The sequence below is a fragment of the Corvus cornix genome, chromosome 4A (genome assembly GCF_000738735.6).
Source record: "Corvus cornix cornix isolate S_Up_H32 chromosome 4A, ASM73873v5, whole genome shotgun sequence".
Taxonomy (NCBI): Eukaryota; Metazoa; Chordata; class Aves; order Passeriformes; family Corvidae; genus Corvus; species Corvus cornix.
Genome location: NC_047058.1, coordinates 3,180,855 through 3,206,307, shown reverse-complemented (window position 1 = coordinate 3,206,307; position 25,453 = coordinate 3,180,855). Strand labels below are relative to the sequence as shown.

The 25,453-nt window shown below is 48.7% G+C and overlaps 1 protein-coding gene and 1 long non-coding RNA gene across 9 annotated transcripts in view; one reads left to right on the top strand and one right to left on the bottom strand.

Moving 5' to 3' along the window:
• Nucleotides 1-6,727: 6,727 nt before the first annotated feature.
• LOC120412051 (POU domain, class 3, transcription factor 4-like) lies at nt 6,728-8,020 on the bottom strand. Its single transcript, XM_039572333.1, is given in 5 exon segments — nt 6,728-6,939; nt 6,941-7,122; nt 7,125-7,590; nt 7,592-7,888; nt 7,890-8,020. Coding segments are annotated over 5 exon segments (1,116 nt in total). The 5' UTR covers nt 7,950-8,020; the 3' UTR covers nt 6,728-6,828.
• Nucleotides 8,021-8,795: 775 nt separating this feature from the next.
• LOC104691301 overlaps nt 8,796-25,453 on the top strand; it is an 86,702-nt gene continuing 70,044 nt past the window's right edge. For 3 of the 8 annotated variants that reach the window (XR_005604714.1, XR_005604715.1, XR_005604710.1), the window contains exon 1: nt 8,796-9,194. This is a non-coding gene — a long non-coding RNA (uncharacterized LOC104691301). Of the gene's footprint in view, nt 9,195-11,766; nt 11,862-14,212; nt 14,565-25,453 lie in introns of those variants that run through there. The other 5 variants (XR_005604713.1, XR_005604712.1, XR_005604711.1 and 2 more) reach the window with 4 other exon arrangements.

The window sequence follows — 25,453 nt, the reverse complement described above, 5'->3', positions numbered from 1 at the left end:
AAAAGCTTGACATGGACAGAATTCCCACTGCTGAATTGTTTCCTTTGTGAAGAATTTGTATCAAAGATAATAAAGTTTTAAATCAATAGTCTGAATGTATGCAGAGCTATAATCTTTGTAGATTTGGTAATCCCCCATGACATTTACAGGACACTTTCTGCAAACTCAGAATTCCAGAGCTGAATTAGCATTTCTGAGGTGTAGGAGATCCCCTGTGTCCGTGTGATGTGTGTGGAGCAGCAAAGAATCATCAACTCACGTCTGACAGTGTTTGTATTTAAGCGTTAGCAACTCCATTTCAAGATTTAGGGTGGAAAAAAGAGGCTGTGGGTGATTTTCCCTGTCTGGGAGTGCTTTCTGGCAGGATTTTGATTTTTTCCCTTCTCCCCTAGCTGTGTGGAGCCTCGGGAAGCCCGGCATAAGGCCAGCCCTGCTTTGCCCCCGTAACTCACAGAATTTGTGCCGCAGAGTTGGACCCCCAGCACCTGCTGGGCGCCTTTCAAGCTGCTTTAACTGGATCACAAGTTCCCAACTGTAGATAGATGTAACAGAGACTAATCCCATAATCTGGACAGAAGTACAAGCCCTGGATGGGGAGCAGCTCGTGTTACCTCCAGTTGCCCTTCAGGGATGGCAGGGGAGCTCAGACACTCTCATCTCCCCCAGCCATTTTTTGGTGAGTAAGGTCTGTCAGCTGATTTGATTTGATTTTTCCTTCCCAAAGTCTGAAGATGAATATGCAAAACAAAACTTCATGCTTTGGCCAAAAAGGAAAACAACTTGGGTTCAGAAATGGTGCTTCTATGCTGGATAAATATTATTTGTACTCAAAGCACAGAAATCAAGGACTGGCATCGTTTAAAAAAAAATAAAATAAAATCCAGCGAGGGAATAATGGAGCAGCATTTTGGGTGTCTAAATAACACCAGGGGTGAGGAGAGCTGCTGCACAGCTTTTCACAGTCCCTGTTTGAAATACCCCCATTTTCAAAGCTCCTTCAGCAGACCACGGCTCCTCGGCATGGTGCTCTGTGCCAGCAGAACATCGATCAGGAGCCGCCGAGCCCAGAGCCGCCGGTCGATGGCTCCGCAAACCCAGAGCTCCCAGAAATGAGATTTACCATTGGCTTTTTAACTTCTTGTTGACAGGCTCTCACCAGTGACAGCTCTTCCTCGCTCTGCTCTTTCTCTCCCATCCCAAGATTTAATAGTGTTTTACCACTCTAATTAAGGACGTGATTCTACAAATATTTGCAAGCCGCCGAGGCGCTCGCTGGGAATCGGGAGCCACGGATCCACCTACAGATCCCATCTCAGGCGTGTGCAAACCATCCCTACTCATTCCCACCACAGAAAATGGGAGTTTTAAATCCTTTTGCTTGTCCTGCTTTCCCAAGTGTTTCAAACTCAACCCAAAACCCACTTGGGGTGAGATTTCTTACACTGCTCTTCAGCATAGATATCTGACTTTCTCTCCATGACATTAAACCAAAAGTTCTTTACTTTGGCCCTTTCCATCTCTTACAGTGTTAACAAAAATAGATGCTTATTGCTTTAATAAAGGTTTTGATTTGGAAATTATTTACCATTTAGACTTTGTACGCTCTAATTGCTTTTGATTCTTTGGAATATCTATAATGCAAAGCAGCTGAAAGACTGAGGTTTAAAAATGGGCTCTTGCACATTTGAAGTAAATTTTATCCTGCAATCAGTCGTAAAGATCTTAACTGCAGCTATCACATATCCTAAATATGTAATTGCTGTGGAGCCTTTCCAGTCTATTGGTTACAGGATGTTGGAAAAAGGGGAAAGGGAGTACAAATGTAGGCCCTGATGTCTGTGAGTTTTTTGGGGTGATATTGAGCGGGATCGGTCACCTGCCTGAAATATTGTATATATATTTTTTTTTCTAGGATGGAACCTTGGAATTCAATTGTGCAAGGACCAATTAATAACTCCATTTGCGTGAGCTTACTGGATTACAGAGAAGCTGCTCTGGTGAGTAAAGGAATGAATTTTGTCTGGGTTTTGGGATCAGGGCATCCACCCCCAGCCCCATGTGCTCCTGGGGGAAGGACTGAGGTTTTAAATGTGCCTCCATCCACATGTGGATCTGCCCTAAAATCAGTGGTGGTTTTGGTACATGGATGCAGCCCGAGAAGACCAGGTTGCTCTTACCTAAAAATACAGAAAGGAAAAATCAAAATACTTGATTTTAAGAGATTTTTAAAACATCTTGGTCAAATATAGTCTAGATATGGATTGACTAGTCCATATTTTGAATGATCTATAATGAATGGCACCTCTGCTTACTTTTAGTAATTTTTTGCTTCCAAGAGAACCCTCTCCCATGTCCTGGCCATCTTTAAAGAGCACAGCTTACAAGCATTTAAAATTTAACCCAAAGGAAGCCTCTGTTTCTTTTTTTTTTAGTATAACATGAAAAGTATGGAAGATTCAGCCTCAAAAATTGCTAAAGATGTTTAACACTCACCATTAAAATCACAAAACCAGTGCAATTTATTGTTTTCAGAGAAACGCTTGCTTTCAGCCCTTTCTTTAAAGGATTGTGTGAGATATTTACATACTAAATTAATGTGAATGGCTGCTAAGTACACACCAAAATTCTTCCAGCTGGGAGACACGGGCGTGCAAAGGCCAGGCCACTTGGGTTCTTGAGGAGAGCGGAGGGAGAAGCTCCCCCAAGCCCAGAGGCTGCTGAGATGGAGCTTGGTGGTGGGCAGCTTATGTAAACCCTGGATGTGCTCGTTCTGGAGGTACTTTTTTATAACAAAGCCCAAATTTGGAGTCTCTCATTCTTATGATTCTACCCCGTGCTTCTCTCCACCCCCTCCTGAGGTCTTTTTTTAAAAAAATCCCTAAATTCAGAAGGTAACTGTGAAGCTGAAGTTTCTCTCTCTGCCCTTGGTTTGGTTGAACTTTGGGATGCTGAGCTCCACCCTGATGGGCTCAGCACCCCGAGGCCTCCCCACGCTCACCATGGATGATGGGCAGTGAAGAAGACAACAGTGATCTGTACTTAACATTAGGTGGCACAAAAGAGTTTCCTTTTGCTCGCAGGAACACTGAAATCGATGGGCAATAACCAATTGAGATTTTCTTTTCTTTAAACAAAATTCTCCTATTTTCTCCAGCTTTCCAGCAGCCTTTGAAATGCTTCTGTTTATAAACTTACTTGATTTCGTCTTTCATTGCATCTCTTTTGTCTCAACCTAATTTGTTTTAAAATAAGACATAACCCAGCCCTCGCTGTGGTTGTATTTACAGAGCAGCCAAAGGGCTCTAAAACGGGCTAATTTCAGTGAAACGCCTTCTGTCCCTCCTCCAAACCAAGGCTGCCTTTAAGAGCTTTGCCTCTTAGGGCCCTGCATGTTCAGAGCCACCGTGACCACGCAGGGCTTGTTCTAAGCTGGAGCTTTTCCTCTGTGTCCTCAGCCGGGGCTGTTTACAAACCACGGCTGTTTACTCCTGGTTTGGTCCCCACGCCACATTCATCCTGTTCCTGGAGCTGACTGAAAAAACGGGCTTTTGGGGGTTATATTTCCTTCTCCTGCTGCTGTAATCCTTCTGGAGAGAGCTGGAGGTCGTGGTCCCGCTGCGGAGGCAGCCGGGCTTCGCTGCCCAGCGCAGGGGCGGCCGCAGGCCCGTTGCCCCCAAGGCCGCGGCGCTGCAGCTCACAGAGATTTACCAATGAAATAAATCACTTTTATGGTTCAGAAACAATGCATCGCCCACTGTTCACATCCCAAATCCCTCTTGCTCCCAGGTACAGGAGGGTTGGTGTGCTGGCAGTGCAGTGGGAAGGCGCCTGTCCACTCGCATGCTGCTGCTGGTTATTGAAGACGAGAGCTCGCTCCCTGCTCGGGTCGCTTCGCAGGATTCCTAAAGGTAATTTTTTCCCCCCTACACTGCTGGCAGAAGGGTTGGGTATTGTTTTCTCCGACGTTCAGCTTCAGAAACGGGGAGAAGAAAAAAAATAAAAGGCCGTTTCGCTGGCGATCCCTTGAAGTTTTTGCTGCTTCCCTGCCTCCCCCAGCACCCACCCGGCTGCCGGGGCCGGAGCCTCCCCGTTTCACCCCCGTTAGATGTGATTAAGTGTTATTGTTCCTCCCGCACGCCGGGGGGAGCGGGGGGCGGCCCGGGGCGGGGACGGGGCTCGGGGCTCGGCGATGCGGCCCCCGCGGCCCCTCCGCTGCCGGCGGCCGCGGCCCGGGCAGGGTGGGCGGGGGGACGGGCGGAACAAAAGAAACTTCCCCGGTGCCCCGCTCGCTGCCGCTCGGCGGGGCCGGGACCCCCAGCCGGGGCCGCGGGGCTGCGGCCGGGCCGCGGGGGCTGCGCGGGGGCAGCGAGGACATCCCCGGGACGCGCACAAATATTGATACAAACGGAACGCACCGACACGCGGCTCCGGCGATGGACACACGCCCCGCAAAAGCCGCACAGACCTTTTTCCACCCCAAAAGCGCTTTTTCCACCCCAAAGCCCCGGCAGGTGTCAGCGGCACTGCCGGGATCGGCCCCTCGAGCCCCCCTGGCCGTGCCCGGGGCTGGGGGGGTCGGAGGAGTCCCCGCACCCCGGCTCGGCCAGCGCACAAACCACGCACCCGCAGTTTTCCATCTATTTTGTTTTTCTTTCGTAAAAATGTTTATTTAAACCTTTTTTTTTTAATTTTTTTTTTCCTTTTACAACAATAAAATATTGCGTCAATATAAACCCCTTGACTAAAACTCGTCGACAACCAAACGTTACAGCCACTCGTGTGTTTCGTTATTATTTTTATCCGACACCCATTTAGGCTTCTTTTTTTTTGTTGTTTCTTTCTGAAACGTTTTTTTTTTCTCTTTGTTTTTTTTTTTTTAAACATAATGCGGAATTTATTGAAAATAAATAATTGTTGGCAACTGCAATAGGCAATTTTGGATAAAATAGTTGAAAAAAGCAACCTTTAATGAAAATAGCGTTTATTATACATCAGTTACTAAATGAATAAACTAAATGATCTTTCTTTAAATTAATAACTTCCAAAAAACGTTTAATATACAAAACTGTACAGTTATAAAGTTGGCAGAAATAGGCAGGTCCTCAGTGTCGAGTTTTTTTTTTCTTTTTTTTTTTCTCTTAATTTCTTTTTTTCTTTTTTTTTTTTTTTTTTTTTTTTTTTTTTTTTTTTTTTTTTTAGCGCTTACTGAAAAATACTTGAAAAATATAAATGTCGAAAGGAAAAAATCTGGAGGAGGGCGGGGAGAGGAGGAGGGGGTGCTGTGCGGGAGCTGCAGAGCGGGGACCGGCCCGGCCCTCGGGGGGCCGCGGGTGCAGCCCCGGGAGCGGGGGGAGCCCGGCCCGGCCCTGCCCGGCGGCCCCGGGAGTGCGGGAGCAGCGCGGGGCTCGGGGGTGCACGCACACAGACAGACAGACAGACACACACACACACACGGACCCCTCGCGGGTGGGTGCGTGGCCACCGCACCCCCCGCCCTTAGGGACAACACAGCCACGGGCTGGGAGGGACAGGGGGAGAGGGGGCGGGTACAGCTCAGCACTTCCCTGTGCCCAAAAAACGGCTCCCGGCGTTAGCATTTTAGTGACTTTGTTTTGGTGGTTGGGTTTTGTTTTTTTTTTTTTTTTCTCCCTGTTTTGTCGGTGATTATTATGATTATTTTTTTCCTACCTCCCTCCCCCCTAGAAAAGCTTTTCCACAAATCCAGCATCTCCCTGTGACGCGGAAAGAAGCTCAGCGTGAACCAAATGCGGGCGTTTTCTGTCCCCTTCCCTCCCTCCCCCCCACCCCCGACACCTCATTCCTCTTCACTATCGAAACAAAATACAGAGAAACCGATTTCCGAAGCGAAAGCGCAGAAGGATAAAGGTGTTTTACTACAGACCTCTCAGTCTGGCGCTGATCAAAAAGCCCAACTCATCTTCGGAAAGAAAAAGACTGGCAAATGCCACGGGTTTGGTTGTGATGCTTAATTTCGGGTAAATCTCTTAGAAATAATTATTATATATATATATAATTTTTTTTTCCTTGGGAGAAGAAGGGGGGAGGTCAGGCTTATGACCAGACCGTTCTACGGTGTTGGGAAGTTCTTGAAAAGGAAGGAAAAAGCTGCAACGAATAAGCCTGTTCTTCACATCGGTGCGGGGCTCCGCGGGCGCGGAGGGAGCCCCATCTCCTCGGGGGGGTGAGGAAGGGCCGCGGCCGCCCTGCTCCGGCCCCGCTGGGTGACATTGCCGGTGCGTGGGGAAGGGAGGAACGTTTGGACTGCTCAATTCGATACAAATTAGGTCACAAATATTGTGTACAGTTTGTAGTAAAACACCTCAGACATTTAAAAACGCTATATAAGTCTTTAAAAATGCAAAACTAGTCTATTGTAAAACAGATTCACCTGAAATACAGCTGATATAACCAAGGCGCTGGAAGGTTATTCATAGGCACACATCTGTCTTTCCTTTTCTGTCGGGTTTTTCGTTCTTTTTTTTTTTGTTTTGTTTTTAAATTTTCTATTTTTTCCGTGGGTTTTCCTTTTTTTTTTTTTTTCTGTTTTTTTTTCTTCCTTTTAGTTTGGATTTTGTTTTGTGGTGGGTTTTTTTGTCTTTTTTTTTTTCCTTCGTCCTAGCGGAGACCGAAAACAAACCTTGTCTGCGAGTAAACACCGTGTGTGATCAGCGGAAAGGTCGGAGAGAGGAAAAAAAATATTGCCGAGGCGGCGGCGGGCGGGGACCCCTCGCCGCGTCTCCCGAAACCATAAGTTAAAGCCCGGCGGGCAGTCCCGCGGCCGGGCAGTCCCGTGGCCGGAGCCCGCGGTCAGAGGTCGTGGCAGGCCGTGTCCGTTTTCACGCCGTGCGAGTACACGTCGTGCTGCGGCTGCTCGCCCGGCGGGGTCATGCGCTTCTCCTTCTGCCGCCGGTTGCAGAAACCAGACCCGCACCACCTCCTTCTCCAGCTGCAGGCTGTCCGCCAGCGAGGAGATCTCCTGGGCGGCCGGCTTGGGGCACTTGAGGAAGTGCGTCTCCAGCACGCCCTTGACACTCACCTCGATGGAGGTCCGCTTCTTCCTCTTCCTCCCCTGCGCCGCGATCTTGTCGATGCTCGTGGGCTGCCGGTGGAGGAGTCGGCCTCCTCCAGCCACTTGTTCAGCAGCGGCTTCAGCTTGCACATGTTCTTGAAGCTGAGCTGCAGGGCCTCGAAGCGGCAGATGGTGGTCTGCGAGAAGACGTTGCCGTAGAGGGTGCCCAGCGCCAGCCCCACGTCGGCCTGGGTGAAGCCGAGCTTGATGCGGCGCTGCTTGAACTGCTTCGCGAACTGCTCCAGCTCGTCCGAGGTCGGCGTCTCCTCGTCCGAGTGGTCCTGGCAGTGGTGGCCGCCCAGCTCGCCGTGCTCGCCGCCGGCCTCGCCGCGCAGCCCCGGGTGCAAGCCCTGCCCGGCGGCGGCGGCGGGCGGCGGGGTGAGCCCTCCGTGCTCCAGCATACCGCCCACCGCGAACCCGCCCTGCGAGTACACGCTCAGGGGCTGCCCGGCGGCGGCGGCGGCGGGCGGCGGCGGGGGGGGCGGCCAGCGAGGCGCTGTGCGCCGGGCTGGCGCCCCAGGCGCTGGGATGGTTGGCGTGGGGCGAGTGGTGGGAGACGTGGGGCGAGCGGTGGTGGATGATGGCGCCCAGCTGCAGGTCCTCGCGGCCCGGCTTCACGTCGGGCTGCTCCAGCGGGCCGCCCGCCAGCGCCGCGGGCCAGGGCGCGCCGTCGCTCAGGCTGGTCACCCAGTGATGCCCCAGCGGGTGCCCATTGCCGGGGACGCCCTGCAGGTACTCGCTCTGCAGCAGCTTCTGCGGGCTGCGGAACGGGCTGCCCTGCTGCATGCCCGCGCCCTCCGGCGTGGGCGAGCGCGCCGGCGCCCAGCAGGCCGTAGGGGTTGGAGGCGGCTGTGGCCATGGCCGCGGCAGCCCCACGAGTTATACTGTGCCGCCGCCGCCGCGCCAGCCTTTGACATCCACCGGCACGGCGGCCCGCCGGCGGCCCGCGCCAGGACTGGCACCGGCGCTGCCCAATGGGAGCGCGCCGCCGGCCGAGCGGGCCCAATGGCCGCGGCGCGGGGGCGGGGCGAGCCCGCGGGGGGCGGGGCCGCGGGGCCGCGCGGGCGCGAGGCCAGGAAGTGAATCACTCCGCCGGCACCGGGGGCCGGGCGCGAGGCGGCCCCGCCGCTTAACTCCTTCCGCGCCGGGCGGGGAGCGGAGGGGCCCGAGGGGGGGTACGGCTTAAATGGGGAGCGCCTGGGAACGGGGGGGGGCGCGGGGGGCACGGCTTAAATGGGGAGCGATTAGCGGCGGGCAGAGGTTAAACGGCGGCGCCCCGGCGGCAGCCCCGCGGGACCACCCCGGCGCTGCCCCCGCCCGCCCGCCGGCCCGGGCGCGCTCCGGGTGCGCGGCGCCCGCTCCGCTCCTCCCCCGGTGCGGCTGCCCCGAGCCGCGCGTCCCCGCCTGCCCCGGGCCGTGCGCTGCCGCCGCGCTCGGTCGGGAGGAAAAATCTGAGAAAAGCTCCAAATAATAAAAAGCAGCCCCAAAAAGGAGCTTCCCGGCCTCGCCGCCGGTAAATCCCGGTGGATGCTCCTCAAAGTTCGCAGCGCGGGCGCGGTGCGCCGCCGGTGCGCGCCTGGCGGGCGGGCTGCAGGGCAAAACCGGGGGGAAAAGGAGAAAAAGGGGGAAAAGCTGTGAGAAAAGGGAAAAGAATGGGGAAAAAACGCGTGCGGTCCCCAGCCCCCCCCCCCCCCGCGGGAGGAGCGGGGGGAGCGCGGAGCCCCCCGGCTCGCTCGGGCCCGGCGGGCAGAGCTCCGCACCCGCGAGCCCGGCGGGGCGGGGAGAGGCGCAGCCCCGGGACCCCCGACCCTCTCCCGAGTTCCAAAATGACCTTTCCCTGCATCGTTTTGGAGGTAACCGAGCTGCGTAATTATATTTGCACTTCCAGAAGACTGCATCAGAGTCCCCTTATTGGTTTGAAATTCCATTAAATATATTGCAAGAGCTCCTAGGTTAAGCTTGATTTAAATTTGCATACATTTTCATATATTTAGCAGAAATAAAAGAAGGCTTGCAGCTACCAGAAAGTCATTAAGGCATTAGTTTCTCTGAGAAGACAGATCTGAAGAAAATTCAAGAAAATGAGAAAATAGATCTAAATAAGGTGAGCGCTCCTCTGGTTCCTTCGGAGCCGGGTCCCATCGCTTTCCTCATTATAATAATAATAATCACAATAATTTCTCGCCGGGGCAGCGTGTGAGAGGGGTAAAGGCAGGGCTGGGTGGCGAGGAGCAGAGCGGGCTGCCTGGCTGGGGCAAGATCGCGATATATCGGGGACGCTGCGGGTCCCCGGCGGGCGAGCGCTGCGCTGCGCACCCGCGGGGGTGCGGGGAGGGGGGGGCGACCGGGAAAATAAATAAAAAATAAGGAAAAGTAAATAAAAAATGAAGTTTGCGGGTAGAGGGGCGGCGGTGGGGGGGGGGGGTTTGTGGCGGGGGGGTCAGCGGGAGGGTCGGGAGATGGGAATGTCCCTGCTGGAAGCTGCGTTCCCGGCGCTGGGCTGTGCGGGCGGTGCGGGGCGCGCAGCTCCGCGGCCGAGCCCGCCCGTGCGCGGGGAGGGCAGGGAAGGAGTTATAGCAGCAGCCTCTTCCTTTTTGGTTTTTTTAGCCTTTCCTTTTTATTTTTTTCCCTTTTCCCTTTTTCTTTTTTTCCTCCCTCCCCCCTTTCCTTTTTTTTTTTTTTCTCTTCCCCACTCTCCGCCTTCACAAGCTCCTCGAAATAAACATCACCGGAGCCCGCGGAAAAAAAAAAAAAAAGAAAAAAAAAACCCCACACCAACCCCCCCCCCACAACAACATCAAATCCGCACTGTATAAAAACGTAACTAAATTATTTAAAATTAATTTGCACTTTAGCTTCCGAAACAATTTTTCAAATCCCATTGCCCGTGAAAATAGATGTTCAGATCCGCCGTTTAATTAAGGCAGAGTCTCTGGCAGGGAAATAAAACCCCGAACGTCCCATTTTAATCTTTGCTGCAAATGTAGCTAAGGCAGAGCCCAGCTCTGCTCCTGCCGAGGCGGCTCTCACCTCGCCTATAGCAGAGTATGGTGGATTTTATAGTGTTTTTATCTGCATATAGTTAAATCTTTTTGCTGTTCTAACTAATCTGCTGGAGAGGGTTTCTTTAGCTCTTTCCTGTCAGTCTAACTTCCCAAGTGTAACAGATGCCGCTCTCAAGCGGTCCTTTCTGCTGCTTTTCTTTATTCAGCCTCGCATATTTCTCCCCATGATCTGGGTTTCCATAGAGAGAGGAATAAAAGGGGGACCATGGCCACAAATCCCCTGCCCCATGCAGAATAAAAGAGCCTTATTCAATAGCCGACCCCGTCTGGACATGGGAGAAAAATAAGTACATGCAAAGCTACTGTTGCAAGAATTTGTAACTTATTTTTTATAGACCGAAACCCATTAAAGTTTTTTTTTTATTAAAAAAAAAATTCAAAAAAAGTTTTTGGGTTCGGACTGTGCGCTCGAGCCCTTTGGCTCTGGGTGCCCCCGCCCCGGAGAGACCCGCCTTTCCTCAGCAAATAACTCGCTTTAATATCTATTTTTTCTGCTAAATCTTTGGCGTGAAAAAGCTCGCACAATAGCTGGAGGCAGCCACCGTCCTGGGGCAGCGAGAAGTCGCTATAGAGAACGCCCCGCTTTGAAGTGCAGGAGCTGGGATTGTGTCGAGTCCCCCTGGCACAGGCGGCACCGGGGCTTGCTGGGATCACCCGGGTGCGTGGCTCGGCCGTCGCCGTCCCCTCGGTGGCAGCGGCGGTGTCACCCACGCGTGGGGCAGGGCTGGCTCTCCCCGCTCCAGCCCCACACATTCCCCTTTAAGAGCTCTGGTCGGGATGCGCTGATGTCCCCCACCGGCTCCATGGGCTGGAGGTTGGGACCTGAACCCAGGAGCGGGAGGGACGCGCTTATTATCGTGACAGAGCTGATTTTATTATATTTAAGAGATTTTTTTTTTTCTCCCCCTCCTCTCATTGTTCATCCGCGGGAGGGGAAGGAGAGACAAAAAAAAAAAAAGGTCTAAAAGGGGTTCGTTTTGATTGTGTTTAATACAGCATGAAGCTCGGAGCGGTAAGCTGTGCCTCGGTGTCGTGACCTCTATATTGAAAACTTCACCTTCAACACAAGTTCACTTTAGAGACAGGACGAGTTAGATTGCGCTTGGTGGGAACAAGTGCAAATTTAAAAACAGAGTCAATCATAACGGGGGTGGGGGCTGGGAAAGGGCAATTTAACCGTTTCTGGAGCCAGGAGTTAAGGTTTGCATTGTGTACATCCAGGCGCTGGGGCTCCTGCTGAAGCCCAGCCACCCATCAGGGCTGAGAAACCGGCTCCTGGAGCTCCGGAGAGGCTTTGGGAACACCTAACCAGCGTGGGGGAAGCTTAGGAAGCAAAAAGGAATTTACAGAGTATTAGCAGAAATTAGCCAATACCGACACAAGCTCAATTAGTTCCTTTTTTTTTTTTTTTTTTTTTTTCGGTCTCTGTTGGCTGCTCTTGAACGTGAGTAAATGCTGAGCAGGGAGAGAGGAGGGAGAGAGCCACGCTGCCATCTCCGAGCCACAGCCAGGAGATGGACTGACAGATTGCAAATTAAACTAGTCCTAATGTAAGAATGAATGCGGCCCCCCCCCCCCCCCCCCCCCCAAAATCTCTCCCAGCACCAGCCCGGCAGCAAAGAGCCCGGCACGGAGGGAGCGTGGCTGCGGCTGGGCTGGTCCAGGGAGGGACAATAAAGCCAGTCCCGGGCAGAAAAAATCACAAGGTAAATAGTATTTGTATTCTAACTGTTGCGATTTCCGAAGCGGTTTGGGCGACTCCTTGCTCCTCTGCTCGAATCGCCTCTTATTGTTATTATTATTATTATCATTAATATCTTTTTTTCCACGTTGTTGATGTTTGGAAAATGTACTTGCTGCGGGAAAAAAAAATGTCGTTCATTCGTGCACTACCCCGTCATGTTCAGGTCACTGTTATTTTTGAGCTGGGTCGGTTTTAGCAGGTCTTGTCTCGAACATTTGGTTGATGGAGCGAAAAACCATAAATATTCCGGGAAGTCTCTCCAAAGTGCACATTTTTACTGCGGGACCGGTCTCGCCGTTTATGAAATCCACGAACTGAAAGGTCGGGTTTTGTTGTGTCTAGTGGAGAAGTGTGGATGGGGAGAAGCAGCGGGAGAAGGGGCTGCGGCCCCGCTCCCCTCTCCTGCTCGGGCGGTGCGTGGCAGCTCCTGAGGTCACGGCAGGAGTTAATAGACCCCACAACAATGCCGATCCCTTCCCTTTTACGTAGGCACTTTCCTCACCGTGCCATTCAAACAGGCGTGATGACAAGAACGCGCTGGTTTCATCCCGGACCGAAAACCCGTGGTTTTTTGGTTGTTGGTTGTGTTTTGTTTTTTTATTTTTTTTTTTCCTGTGAAGCTTCTCCCAGCAAACGGGGGGATGCGGTCAGAGATGGGCATCCCCAGCCCCTGGGCGCGGGGGGTCACACCCAGCTCCTGCCACCCCAGCGGCCATCCCGCCTGTGCTTTAGAAATAATCCAAATACAATTCCCGACCGGACAGATTTCTGCTCAGACATATTTAAAGGAGAATGGGCTGGATTTGAACACGCACTAACTGGCTCGCTAGTTAACCTCTGTTGACTAATGAGACATTGAAGACAAATCCCTCTGTTCCTTGGATGATAAATACCTGCGTTGCTGTTTGGTAGCTTACCGAGCGATTTCCATGTGGGGTTTGTGTTCATGTGTTGTGTTTTCCCTTTTATTTATTTATTTATTATTTATTTAACTATACGCTTTTCCAGCTGTAGCACTCGGCGTGCAAAGCATCCAGCGATGCTCCTGATCTCGCAGAGGGATTGAAACGCCTCCTGCATTTTGAAGCGCCTCGTCATCCCTAGATTTACGTTTATAAATACGTAGATGCTGCTGCTAATTCTTGGTTTTCTGACAGACCTTCGTGTGTTTACAGCTCGGTGGAAAGTTTCCTCCCCGCTTCATTCAGATCGCGCCAACCAAAGCTGTTATAAAAATGAACTTTCAGGCCAGGCTGCGTTGCTAAAAGATGTTTCCTTCGAGAATCGCGCTTGGGCAGTGCAGGATGGTGATGGTGATGGTGAGGCAGGCTGGGTGTCGTTCTGTCACGCGTGGCCGAGACTGCGAGCCCTCCGTGGGCCCCCCCAAAAAAACCCCAACAGCCCCTGCAAAAGCTCCATCCGCTCCATCCCCAGCGTGTGCGGTTCCCTGGCACCTCCTGGCAGCTTTTTTTCTCTCCCCCCCGCCCAGCAGACTCCCGGTGAAAGGCTCCGGAGGCTGCAGCATCCCTTCCCCTCCGTGCCCTGCCCGTGGCGGGGGGTCCCGGGGGCTGCGGGGGAAAAGTTCAGGGGGAGGGGGGACGGGCGATAAATCACCGCGGGCCCCGGGGCACGGGGAAGCGCACACGGGAGAGTCGCCATCAAAGCGGGGGAGACAGCCCTCGGCTGCGAGAAATAAATGGGAATAAATCAAAGTGGGGGCTGCCCGGGGCAGGGGGTGCCCGGAGCCCGCCCCGCTCCGCCCGGGAGCGCCGGAGCGGAGACGGGGAAAGGCACTCTGCAAACTTTTAATGAAATCACCGGCGGTATCGATTTTTGTGGGTTTTTTTACCGTGCTTCAGACATTGGAAAGTGTCCCTCTGGGGATGGGGGAGGGGGCAGAAGGCAGCGGTGCAACGCGAGCTGTATTGGATATTGAGTTATTTCATATTTTAGAAAATCAACGGCGTCTCTGAGGGTGCTCCAGAGAGGAAAGGACTCCGGGGGGGCTTGAGCCAACTCACAAAGCTGGGCTTTAGCCATGCAGGTATCAGTTTGCAGGCCCTTCATGGAGCCCTGGGGTCCCGTGTTATCCCCGCGCTCCCTGATGGAGAACCCCGGGAGAGCCGGCTCTCCCCCTCGGACAACGCGTTTTTGAAGTGCCACATCCAAGTATTTCCTATTTGCCTCTTCTCCAAACTGTTTAGAAATTACTAGTAGCGGATAAGTAAATTGCAAGTAAACCTAGTGAATTAGGATGATTCTCTATCAGTTTAATTTATGTTTTATAGTTAGTTTAGCCTTCTGATTTGATTGCCTTAGTAATGTGAATTGCCTACAGCTGCTGATGATACAGCTTTAATTCTGTTTTAAAGGTCATGTAAACATGTGCCTGTAGCATAAGGAATGCAAATTCAATTCCCTTTTAATGCTTCCTCACATTCACTTCACAGCCTTCACCTAGAAAATTAGCAGGATTTAATAGGGAACCGTGTGGCTTTTGTGATTCCATTAAAAGCCCCTCTCCCCCCCAGGCGTGGCTCTCCCGGGCCACCCCACGCCCGTGAAGCGGACACGGAGGCTCTTCCCACGCCCGTTTTGGCGGAAATCGAGGCATTTTCCGCCCTGGGACGGACTCATCCCCTTCACCTGGGAGCTTCAGCCGCAGGTAACTATTCCAGGGCTGGAGAACCCGGCGGCAGCGGGGATTACCCCTCAAAGGAGCCAGAGCATCACACAGGTGTACACCTATGCGTAAGGCTGTAGTACAGCCGCGTGTTCCTTACGTCACGGTGAAAGACGATGCTGGGAAAGAGAAAAATGGATAAAAATTTTTGTTTTGGGCCGAGGTGGGTTCTCCGCATCAGCAGGAGGAGAAGCTGTGCCGCGATGCCAAGGTGATAGGTGTAAACGCGAGACGCCTGCGCCTTGAAGACGGGCATTTTCCAATTAATTTTTAAACACAGCCAGCCCTGAGTTCATCAGAGATTGCTTCACCCTACTGCAGGAAAAAAAAAAGAAAAAAAGAAAAAAAAGGAAGAGCAAGGAAAAAAATTATTATACCACTGTCTTCCCTCTGGTCCAAAGGGTTTTAGTGAAGTTGCTGGGAAGTTTCGCCTTTGAACGGGCGGGCTCTAACGAGCGGGGAAGAGCGTCAAAAAAAGCGACTCTGGAGTCGCTTTGAAAAGGGAACGATCTGCCACAGCAAAGCGAGCCAGGGCAAGAGGCGATTCCGCGGCCTCTCTGACCGCAGGGACCCGGGCGCCTCCGGGGCCGGCAGCGCCCGGGGAGCCCGCACCGGGACCGGGGCACCGGGAGACCGGCCCCGCGCACCCTGCGGCTCCTTCGCTGGGACAGCGGTGTCGCAAGAGGGTCCCCCACACTCCCTTTGGTCACGGGGTGTTTCCCTGCGCTCAGGGGGAGCTTCTGCGTTATCCCAAACACTTCCCGTGTGGGATGCGGGCAGCATCCTCCCCATAGTCTTCATCCTCATCACCTGTGCCTCCCCCCCAACTTCATCCCCATCACCTCTGTCTGCCCCCCAGCATTGCCACCGCTGCCTTCATCGCCATCGCCCCCGCGTCCCTCTATCTTCATCCTCACCACGCCTGCTTGTGTCTTCATCCCCACTCCCCTGCCTCCCCACCCCTGCCTGTGCCAGGGCCCGCTGGGCCACCCCACTCCCCACTGGCTGTGAAATGGTTCAGTTGCCCTCAGGTGCCCCCCGGAGGCCCAAGGAGCCTCAGTGCTGAGGGCGCCTGGCCCCTCTCCTTGCAGTGCCAGCGAGGAGCCCAGCCTGTGCCCGTCTCTCTCCTTGGCAAAAATGAGCATTTTTTAGCAAAATCTGAATACTTGTAGTAACAGCTCATTGGTGATTCTGCTAATGTTGCACACCTCATTAAATAGCCCCAAACACAAGGAGGTTTAAATGACTTTATTGAATTAAAAATAGCATAGGAAATCACCTATGGTACCTTCATCAAATAATTACTGTAAACTCTATACATACAGCAAGAGATCCCTTTTAACAAATCTGTTCCTAAAACACGGGGGGGTTCTGCTTAATGGCTGAAATAACTTAGAGCAGCACAACTCGCTTGAAACATCGAGCCACACTCGGGCACTTCCTAATATGTTCCTGTGTGTTTCCCTGAGTGTTTTTCTTCCTTATCTTTTTTATATCTGAAGTTCTATTCCCCTCCTCTACTCTATGTATTTGATCATTTTTTCAAGTCCCTTGGCTGAACCAATCTCTTTTCATGCAGAGGATAAAAAGAGAAAAACTTCAAAGTAGGTTCAGGTAATTAACAGCTGAGGGGAATATAATCTAAACCATAGGCCCTGCTTTGCACCCAGGTCTGCTTTCAGAGCCAGCCGGCAAGGGAGTGCCTATTCCCTATAGCATCCAAATCTGCTTCCTCTGAACAGCTTTGCCAGGCCTCCAGTTATCACATCTGCATTTCAAACACCATGTCTCTGGCATTAATTATTAATTAGCCTACAGTCACCCCAGAGGATTTAAGTTCCAGCCTGCACATACTTATTCATTGACCTCTATCTTAGTTTTTGTTGGAAAAAAACCCACTAGAATGCTTAATAATTTCCTTTCTCTCAGACCCTCTGTTCTAGTTTCATGGCAGGGAAACAGTATATTTTGAGATGGAAAATCACAGGGTTGTCTAGAAATTTGTTTAGAGCAAAACGCTATGTCAAGAGTTTGAACAAACCATTTCAAAAGATTTAGAAGGAGTTTTGCTGGAGTATTTTTACCTTTGACAAATGAATTTATGGATTTCCCAGAACTGAGAGATGGTGGAGACAAATGCAAGGCAGTTTGGCTCTGTGTGTAACAGTGCTCCATGTGCACTTTAAAAATACAAACTGGATTTAATTACTGGCTAGCACATTTAGAGGATCAAACCAAGGCAAACGTTTATGTGAAAGCTCTGGGGTTACCCTGCCATTGACACTGGTAAGAAGGAAAATAAAAATGCTGTTGCAAGGCACAGGAGTGCTTGGGCATTAGATCTGAGCTCTGTCCTCAGGAATATGGAATGGAAGGAGCCTATTTTTGTATCAGTCCCAAGGCAGTTTGGAAGAGGCTCTTTAGCCATTAGGATAAGCACATATCTCGCTACTGCTCCCTTTGCCATTTTGTGTCTTGAGATTAAGGTTCCAGAAGTAAAAAAATCAGAGTAATCAGGTAGAAACTGAGTTATATGATTCTCTTTTTCTCAAAGCTCCATGAGATCCGAAGTGTTTGTTAAAGTTTGGATGAGCTGTTTCTTGGATACTGCCTTTTGTTAATGGATTTTAATACTACAATATCCCGCCCCTCTGATGAGGCCTCTTTTAATTCCTCATGCAATTATCCCTAGACAAACTTTTTAAAATATTGCCATGGTTTCTCATTTTTATTTGTGGTGGGGCTATCTCAATAATCATTGAAACATGAAATATTGCTCCACTTTGCTTCCTAAGGAAGTGTTTAGTCTGTAATCACGAGGTCAGACTGGTTGACTTCTATGCCAGCCTAGAATTGATTTTCGAAAGCGTTTAATCTAAGCCTAAGACTCTTTGAATTCCTATTTAGTGGGGGATACAGAAAAGAGCTCTGAGACACAAACATTCACACTTAAACTGCTGGGCTATCTCGGGAAACAAAAATGCATTTTTCCACAATTGCAGCTAAACCAGTCCTTTCAGAAAATCATAATCCTGTGCTGAAATGAGCACCTGAAAATAGATGTAGGGACCAAAACCGTTGACTTCCATGAGGGATCTCTCTCCTCAACCTCCCCGAGAGTTTTGAGGAGTTGTTTGTTGCTGCTCTCTTATTATTTTCACATTTTATGAGTAGATCTGGGGAGTGTTCAGCATTTAGTAATAACTATTTTTTTCTCTGCTTCAAATATTTCGAATATTTCTTATGTGCAATTTGAACAGCAAAATGTGCCTGTATTTCACAAGGAAAAGAGGAACAGGCAATACTTCAAATTTAATTTCCAGGAAGATGGTTCCCATTTATAAAACAACAGATTGTATCTTGATGCTGAAGAAGGAGGTAGATCCAGACTATTTTAATAAGACATGCAGGACCTTTTAATCACTTCTACAGTGATACTAATACCAGTAATAACAGTGATAATGGAAAAAAAAACCTGGTGTGAAACCAGGGCTGGAATCTGTTCTCTGTAAAGGTCAGAATGTTTCTGAAATTAAAACTTAGTGTTAATGTAGCTCTGTTCCATATGAATATTAAAGAGGAATAGGGACTAAATTTCTTCCACAACAGAGTGAGATGTTTTAGAAAACAACCACATGGCAGCTCGATCTGCAAGGATGGATCTGGGGTGATTTTAGGGGATGGCTGAGGGTGAGGGCAGCTGGGCTGGGCTGGGGCTGGTTTGAGCCCTCTGCTGCTCTCTCCTCCTTCTGCCTTTTGTTTCCATTCATTGCCATTTATTAACCAGGTCCTTGGGATAGAGGTTCCATGCCCCAAGATTGGAAAACTCTTACCAGTGCTGTTAAGCTACATTTCTGTGTGGTTACAGAGCCGGGAGTGAGGGAAGCATGAATGTACAGATACAGTGGGTTTGACATGTTGTGAAATATTTGTACTGTTCGTGTTAGGAGAGATGAATTTCTATAAGAAGCCTATTTTATGCTTCATTTTATATATATTTGCATTTATAGCTTTCTGTTAAAGCTTAAATATTTTACTCTGTTGGTGAGATCTAACCCTTGGCAAGTCTGGAAATGCTTTGACCTCCATTCTTATTACACCCTTCACTTTTTTTTCATTTAAAATAACACTTGCAATAGTTTTCCAGCCGTGCCTGACATCCACCAAGGACTGAGCTGGAACTGCATTTTGTATTTCGAACGTTTCACATGAGCATGTTTGGAATTCAGATTTGGAGGTTGCAGATCACTTTTTATGTAGAGAAGCCACATGGGTAATTCTGATTTTCAATTACTTGAAGACTGATTATGGTAAAAGACTGTTGATTCCTTGTGTGTTTGAAGTCCATGGGCATCTCTGGATGAAACCCTGGATGCAGTCTGAGGGAGTCTTTGCCACCTGTGCACTTGTATGTGGGAACAAAGCTCTTGTAGAAGGGGTGGGTGAAGGTGGAGATCTCTGCAGATATTGCTGTGTCAGCAGAAATGGCGTTTTATTAGATGAAGAGGAGAATGTGGGGCTGGGCCTTGAGCTGACATCACTGGGCAGGGTGGTGCTGAAATCTGGGGAGCAAGGCTGGGTTACAGGAGCAGAGGATGTATGTAGTGTCCCCAAACGCTGCACGAGTGGTACCAGAATGATTTGGGGTGATGTCTGCAATAATCTAAGCCCCTGTAAATTAGCTCCTTGTCCTCCTTGGTGGTTTTTCCTGGCAATGAACGTGCCCTGGTTGTGCAGTATTGATGTGATGAGGGTGTGAGCAGGGAGGATCAGTGAGGAGCCAGCAGATTCCTGTGCCCAGGAGGTGCCACAGATCCTCAGCTGTGGGACAGCAGTGGGCAGATGGAGACTTTGGCATGGTGAATATCACCCAGGTATTTCTGTACTCAGCCTAAGCCCATCCTGAACTCACTGTTTCCCTGACTACAACCAGACCACGCCTGTCCTCCTGTACTTTCCGTTCAGCTAAGTCAGCCCTAAAACCCCCAAAGTGTAACATCCTCAGAGCCCTTGCTGACCCTGCCTGGTGCCTCACCTTGTGGTGTAACCGTGGCGTGCTTTAGGTCTTCCAAGGCAGGGAAGGGCTCAGGCTGAGCCTGGCAGGTGGCCAACCCACAGCCCCGGCTCGTGGCCACAGCCCCTGCTCGTGGCCACCTGTGGAGGGTTTGTGGGATGGCTCCTGCCAGGCAGCCCCTGGCACAGCCGGGCACATCCTGCTCCTGACCCGCCACCTCCGCCCGGAGCACCCGCTCTGCGCTGGGCACTGGGCTCCTTGGCAGTGCCCCTGTGGAAAGTTTTGAAGAATTTTTAGAGTACCCCATCCTCTTACTTAGATATTTTCCTTTCTTTCTCCTAATTTATTATAGTTTCTCTTTCCCCCTCCATGCAAAAATCGCTGGGGCTCCATTTACTGCCCTTGCTGGGAGTTTGCAGTGGAATGAGTTAATGGGGCCAGGTTTGGGGTGGATTGTCACAGTCTGGGTGACTTCGATCCGCTGGCAGTCCAGCCTATTTGGTTGCAAATAATGTGCTTTCTACAATCAAACCTTTCATCACCAAAATCATAGAATACTGGAATGGTTTGGGTTGGAAGAGACCTTAAAGATCATCTCATTCCAACCCCCCTGCCGTGGGCAGGCAAAAAAAATATAAACAGCATTTAAAAAACTATTTGTACATGCAATCCAAAGAATAAGGATGATATTTGGGATTTTTTGGCTTTTATTATCATTGTTATTAGTTTTGAAATCATAAACCAGAGTGTATGTGTGTGCCATGTAACTGCTACCACCAAATCACATGTAACACTCCATGGTAATTGTGTTCATAATTATGGAGTTAATTGAATTTCTGCAATAGTCAAAAACAGGCATATAAAAGTCTCTCAAGATTAAATGTTTTAGTTAGGGAAGAACACGCTCCTTTGGAATACTGAATAAAACGAAAACAGTTCTCATAAGCAAGTGAGCTTAAGACTGATAAATTAGCCTCCCCAAATGAACCTTGTCCATAAATGCTGCTCCAAACACGGAAGCCAGGGATTTTTGCAATGCTCTAAGAAGGAAAAGCAGCGTGCCCGAGGTGTTTGTGAGCTGGAGAGCCACGGTAGAGGAGCTGCAGCCTCTGCATCTGCCAGGCTTGTGAGGTATTAGGAGTGCTCTAAAAAGGTCCTGCTGCCAAAAGAGCCCTGCTATTAACAGGGTAATATTGGAACACTGTGCTAGAAAGTCAGATTTTGCTGTAGTGTTTACAAAGGCGCATTAGCTCTTCTTTTTAAAAAATTAATTTTTATTTTTATTTTGTGATCCCGTTGGTGTTTTTGTGCAACTTTGGGCTGACTTGACTCTCTGATTCCACAGAGGAGTCATGAGATATAAAACGACAGAAAATGTGAACCTGTGGGTCTGCTATGTTTGTCCTGTATATTGTCAACTGATTTATCTTTGGAGAGAAAAAAATAAGGGCAAGAATTTGTTTGATATTAAACCTGGATATCTCACCGTGGGCAGAGTCATCCTCCTGAAAATGAGAAAGAATTGATAAAAACATATTGGAGTTTTCTCTTCTCTTCTCTTCTCTTCTCTTCTCTTCTCTTCTCTTCTCTTCTCTCTTCTCTTGCATCACTAAGAAATGTAATCACTCTTTTTTTTTTTTTTCCAGGAAAATAATTTTTTAAGTTTACTTTTTGTGACAACAAACATTTTTGACAATGAAATAATACACACTTATTAAAAACAGCTCCAAATATCAGCTAGCACAGCAACGACCCAGCCCTGTAGGAAATCCAGCTTTAATACCCCTTTTCCAAAGGATCATGTGTGGAGTTTCATTATTTTCTAGTAAGATTCACAGGAGACTGTTTCTTTTAATATCCTGTTTTTCCCACTGATGAGATTGGCTTGAGCTGGTAAAATATAAAATATTGATAATTAGACCTCAGGTCCCTCATCTTTGGCAGCTGAGAGTTTCCATTCACTGCTCTTTTTGTTAAAAGTTGCCCGCTCCTTTCGACGACTGGGCTTTATTTTAAATATTACTGATGTGATCTGATGGAGTAAAAAAAGATGAAGTCCCCCCAAAGTCCCCCAAAGTGCAGGGGCTTTATTTGTGTGATTTCTGCCTTGGCAGCCCCGCTCCCCTCCCCCAGCAGCGCACTACAAAGCGTGTTGTACAGGGACTCCATTAATCCTACATTTCCTAGATGGTATCTGAGGCACAGTGGGTTTCCACAGAAATTAATTTGTCCTGACAACAGGCCTAAAGATTGGAGTCCAGGGATCACTTGGCAAATTCCCTTTAAACTGAGCACAATAATAAACAGAAAGCTGATAACGACAGTTCTGAAAGACCACACAGAGGCCGGAGCCCGAGCCGAGGCGCTCGGTGCGGATCCGCGGATGCCTCCGATAACGGAGCCGGGAGCTTTAACGCCTGATAGGAAAATGAGCCCCCTGATTTATGCAGGCTTTAATATCCCAGCACTGGGCAGGGCTCACTGCAGCTCCAACGAGCATTTTTAACTCTTTTTGGGAATGAAGACAAAAGTTTGAGGCTGATCCGGTTCAGCCCATTCTTATTTAATTTTCATATTAACAGCTCCGGGGCCATTTTTCATGTGTTGTTTTAATACAGCTCTAGTTTCCTCAGTGCATCTTCCACGTGTAAACATTAGCAAAAATTGGACAGTGGGTAAGATTATATTTCAAGGAATGAATTCAAAAACTTCTCCATCTATGTATTTTCTTTGAGACGTGGGAGTTCAGGGTTCAATCATCTCCTTTGCGGTAATTCCTCCTTAAAAATAGTAAAAAGCATTTTAGACAGAGTTATTGCCTGTTTGCTTGCTTTTATTTATCTTTGCCTTTGCTTATTTAAATGCTGTTTTTTTCCCAAAGTTAGGGGATGGAAATATATACTGATATAGGAAGTGAATAAACAAACATTCAGTGGATATTTTAGAACTTGTCAAGATAAGAGTGTTTCAACCCCTGATATTCATTAACATAGAATTTAGAGTTTTGATGATAATTAGGATTTGTGGCGTGTCAGTAAACCTCTGCCACTTGCATCTCTGAAAAAAGTAATCATAATATTAAGAGTTAGGACTGATAGGGTGATGTTGAGTAAGAGAGATGTTGTATAACTTTTCACTGTTCAAGCACATGGCATATCATGATTTAAGCGACGAGTTAAAAAAAAGGAGGACAAGCTAAAAAGATGTGTGGAAAAATAGGTTTTATTATTGAAAGATACCTTGAAATTAACAGCTAATTTTGTTCTCAATGTCCAAAGTATGAAATAACAGCCTATGATGCAGAGGGGACTGTGCAACTATAAAGGGATGATCCTAAAGCACTTTCCCAACCTCAGACACTCTGATTCTCCAAGGCAGCTGGTTCCCTTGACAGGTATGGCTGTGCACATGAGCAACAGGAGTCCTGTTTGATCACTTTTAATGGGGCAGATGTTTCTCTGGAGATGAAAACTCAGCACTTGATATATCCAAACTCAGGGATCCTTGAACACGATGTCTCCTCTGCAAACTTTCCCACCTATGGAAACATTGCAGGGCTGGAGATGAGCAGTGATGTGTTGCTGTGGATGGGTTGTGCCCAGCAGGGCAGTTGCAGGTGGGTGAAGCATGCCCGTCCCTCCATCCCTGCTCCCAGTGGGGTGGCAGCGTGCCAGTGGCTTCGCGGTTACGGGCTTGGAATGTCCCTGCCCTCGGCATTTGCCATGCAGAGGGTTTATAAATAAAAAAGTCCCATCTCACGTGCTTTTCCAGCACAGCCAATGCCCAGACTACCCCTGACTTTGATAAGGGCAGCAGCAGATTCATTAGGTAAGAGCTTAACGAGCTGAGAGGTGGGACTGTGTCATCCTGGCAGAGAGGGCTGTTTGCACCCCACCTCCCTGCTGAGAAATAAACCCTTTCACTTTCAGTATTGGCTTCAAATTAGTTTGTACACTACAAATTAATCAATTACCGCCACCGTATTTTGGAGATGAAATTCAGGCCGAGCAGGGCAATTTGTATTTGTCACACTTAAGGGACTCTATTGTACCGAAAGGCAGAGGATTTGAGAACAACTGGGTTTAAAGCCGTCGAGCTCCTCTTTCTAGAGCCTGCTGCAGGAGCAAATTGACTGGCTGTGCCTCTTAGTTCTGCAAAAGAACAAACCCAAAAGCTCCCCTCCACTTTTTATATCAAAATCACTCTGTGCATTTCGGTGTATGAGCTATTAGTTTTTTTGAATTTGGATCAAATCAGGCATTTTCCCCCCAGCAAATAGTTCTCCAGTGTGCTTTATGCATTTGATTCAAAGGCCTGTGTGTTATTTGATGTTCTTAGGAGATAAACAATAAACTTTTGAATATGTTTTTTCCATTTGAATACAAGCCTAGGGATGCTTCACCCTGCATCCTAAAGCCTGATTTCCCCTGGGACTCATTATCATGCAGCTCACATGTTCAGTCACCTACACTGTTGAACTTACTATCAAATAACCTTCGAAATGTTACTAGTTATTACGTGTCAGAGGGCAGATTTATGATAAACTAACTTTGAAACAAAATAATGAATTCTCAGCATTCTGTTTCCAGCAGCATTTCTGGTAATTTGGCCGGATTTAAATTTTAAAACAGTAAGTTGCATTTTTCTCTTATTCTGTCATATAAAACAGATCCCTCCCCTCATGAAATTTCTCCCTCCTTAAATATGGTTTACGAGGATTTGAGCAGTGCCTATAAAGAATGAAAATGAGAACATTTGTCTAGGAGCTACCAAACTGCCCACTGGAGTTCATTTGTGATTAAACTTTTGGAGCTTTCTAACTTGGTGAAAGTTAAATTAACTTAACCCTTAGCACAGTCCACCTGTGTCCAAAACACAGCTGGGCAATGGATGTTTGCAGGCAGAAATATTTTCTCCTCGAGCATTTTACTGCCAGTATTTTAAAGTTTTGAGTGGTGTTCTTGTATTAGGGTGACAAAAATCAATGGTGTTGTCTTCTCAGAGAGCTGGTTTATGGCAGACCAGAATGGTTTTCCAAGAGGATATCCTGAATTTCAGCCCCCAAAGTCCATATTTAGGGAACTAAATAATTGGCCAATTTTCATGAAGGCTGAGCATGACTTCAGGGGATCTGTGGGCACTTGGCCTCTTTCAAATGGCAGACAGAGCGACTGTGACTTTTAATGAGATTATATCAGAGGGAGGAAATGCAGGTAGATAAATGCCATGTACCCATTTTGGAGGTGATTAGAGGAGCAAACATCTGCAGATGAAATTTAAAAGCACATACTATGTCAAAAATAAAGTCTGGCTAATTTGGAGAAAAATCGGTGCAGCTCTCCATGGCATCAGTGGGGTTTTTGTGGTTGTATTTCAGATGAGCACGGGGCAGATTAATGTCTGCAGGATTTTCATCTCCTACCAGACAAAGTCTAGGCTTTGAGATAGTGCTGATCTGTGAGACTGCACAGAAAGTGCCTGACCCAGAGTAGCTCTGTGAAGCTGGGGATAGAACCTCCATCTTCAGGGCTCTCTCTCATCTCCTTTGCTCCACTCGCCGTGATTATGGTTCTCCAAGGGCACCACGGGCAGAAGTTCCATAGCAGGCTGTCTATTAATATTTATGCAGCAATTCAGGAGGTAATGCATTGTTAAAATACAAGTTGGAAATGCACCAGGTTTAATCACTTTTAGTACTAGAAATTATCTATTTCTATGCTGGATAGAAGGCGGGGGGGGGCATCATTATGATATTTTATTTTTTAACCAAGTTATTTACCAGTTCTGACGTGGCTTGAATTAAAGGGCAGTAAATGATGTTGTGTAGATAAAGTTTTTCTAAGGAAGGCAAGATATC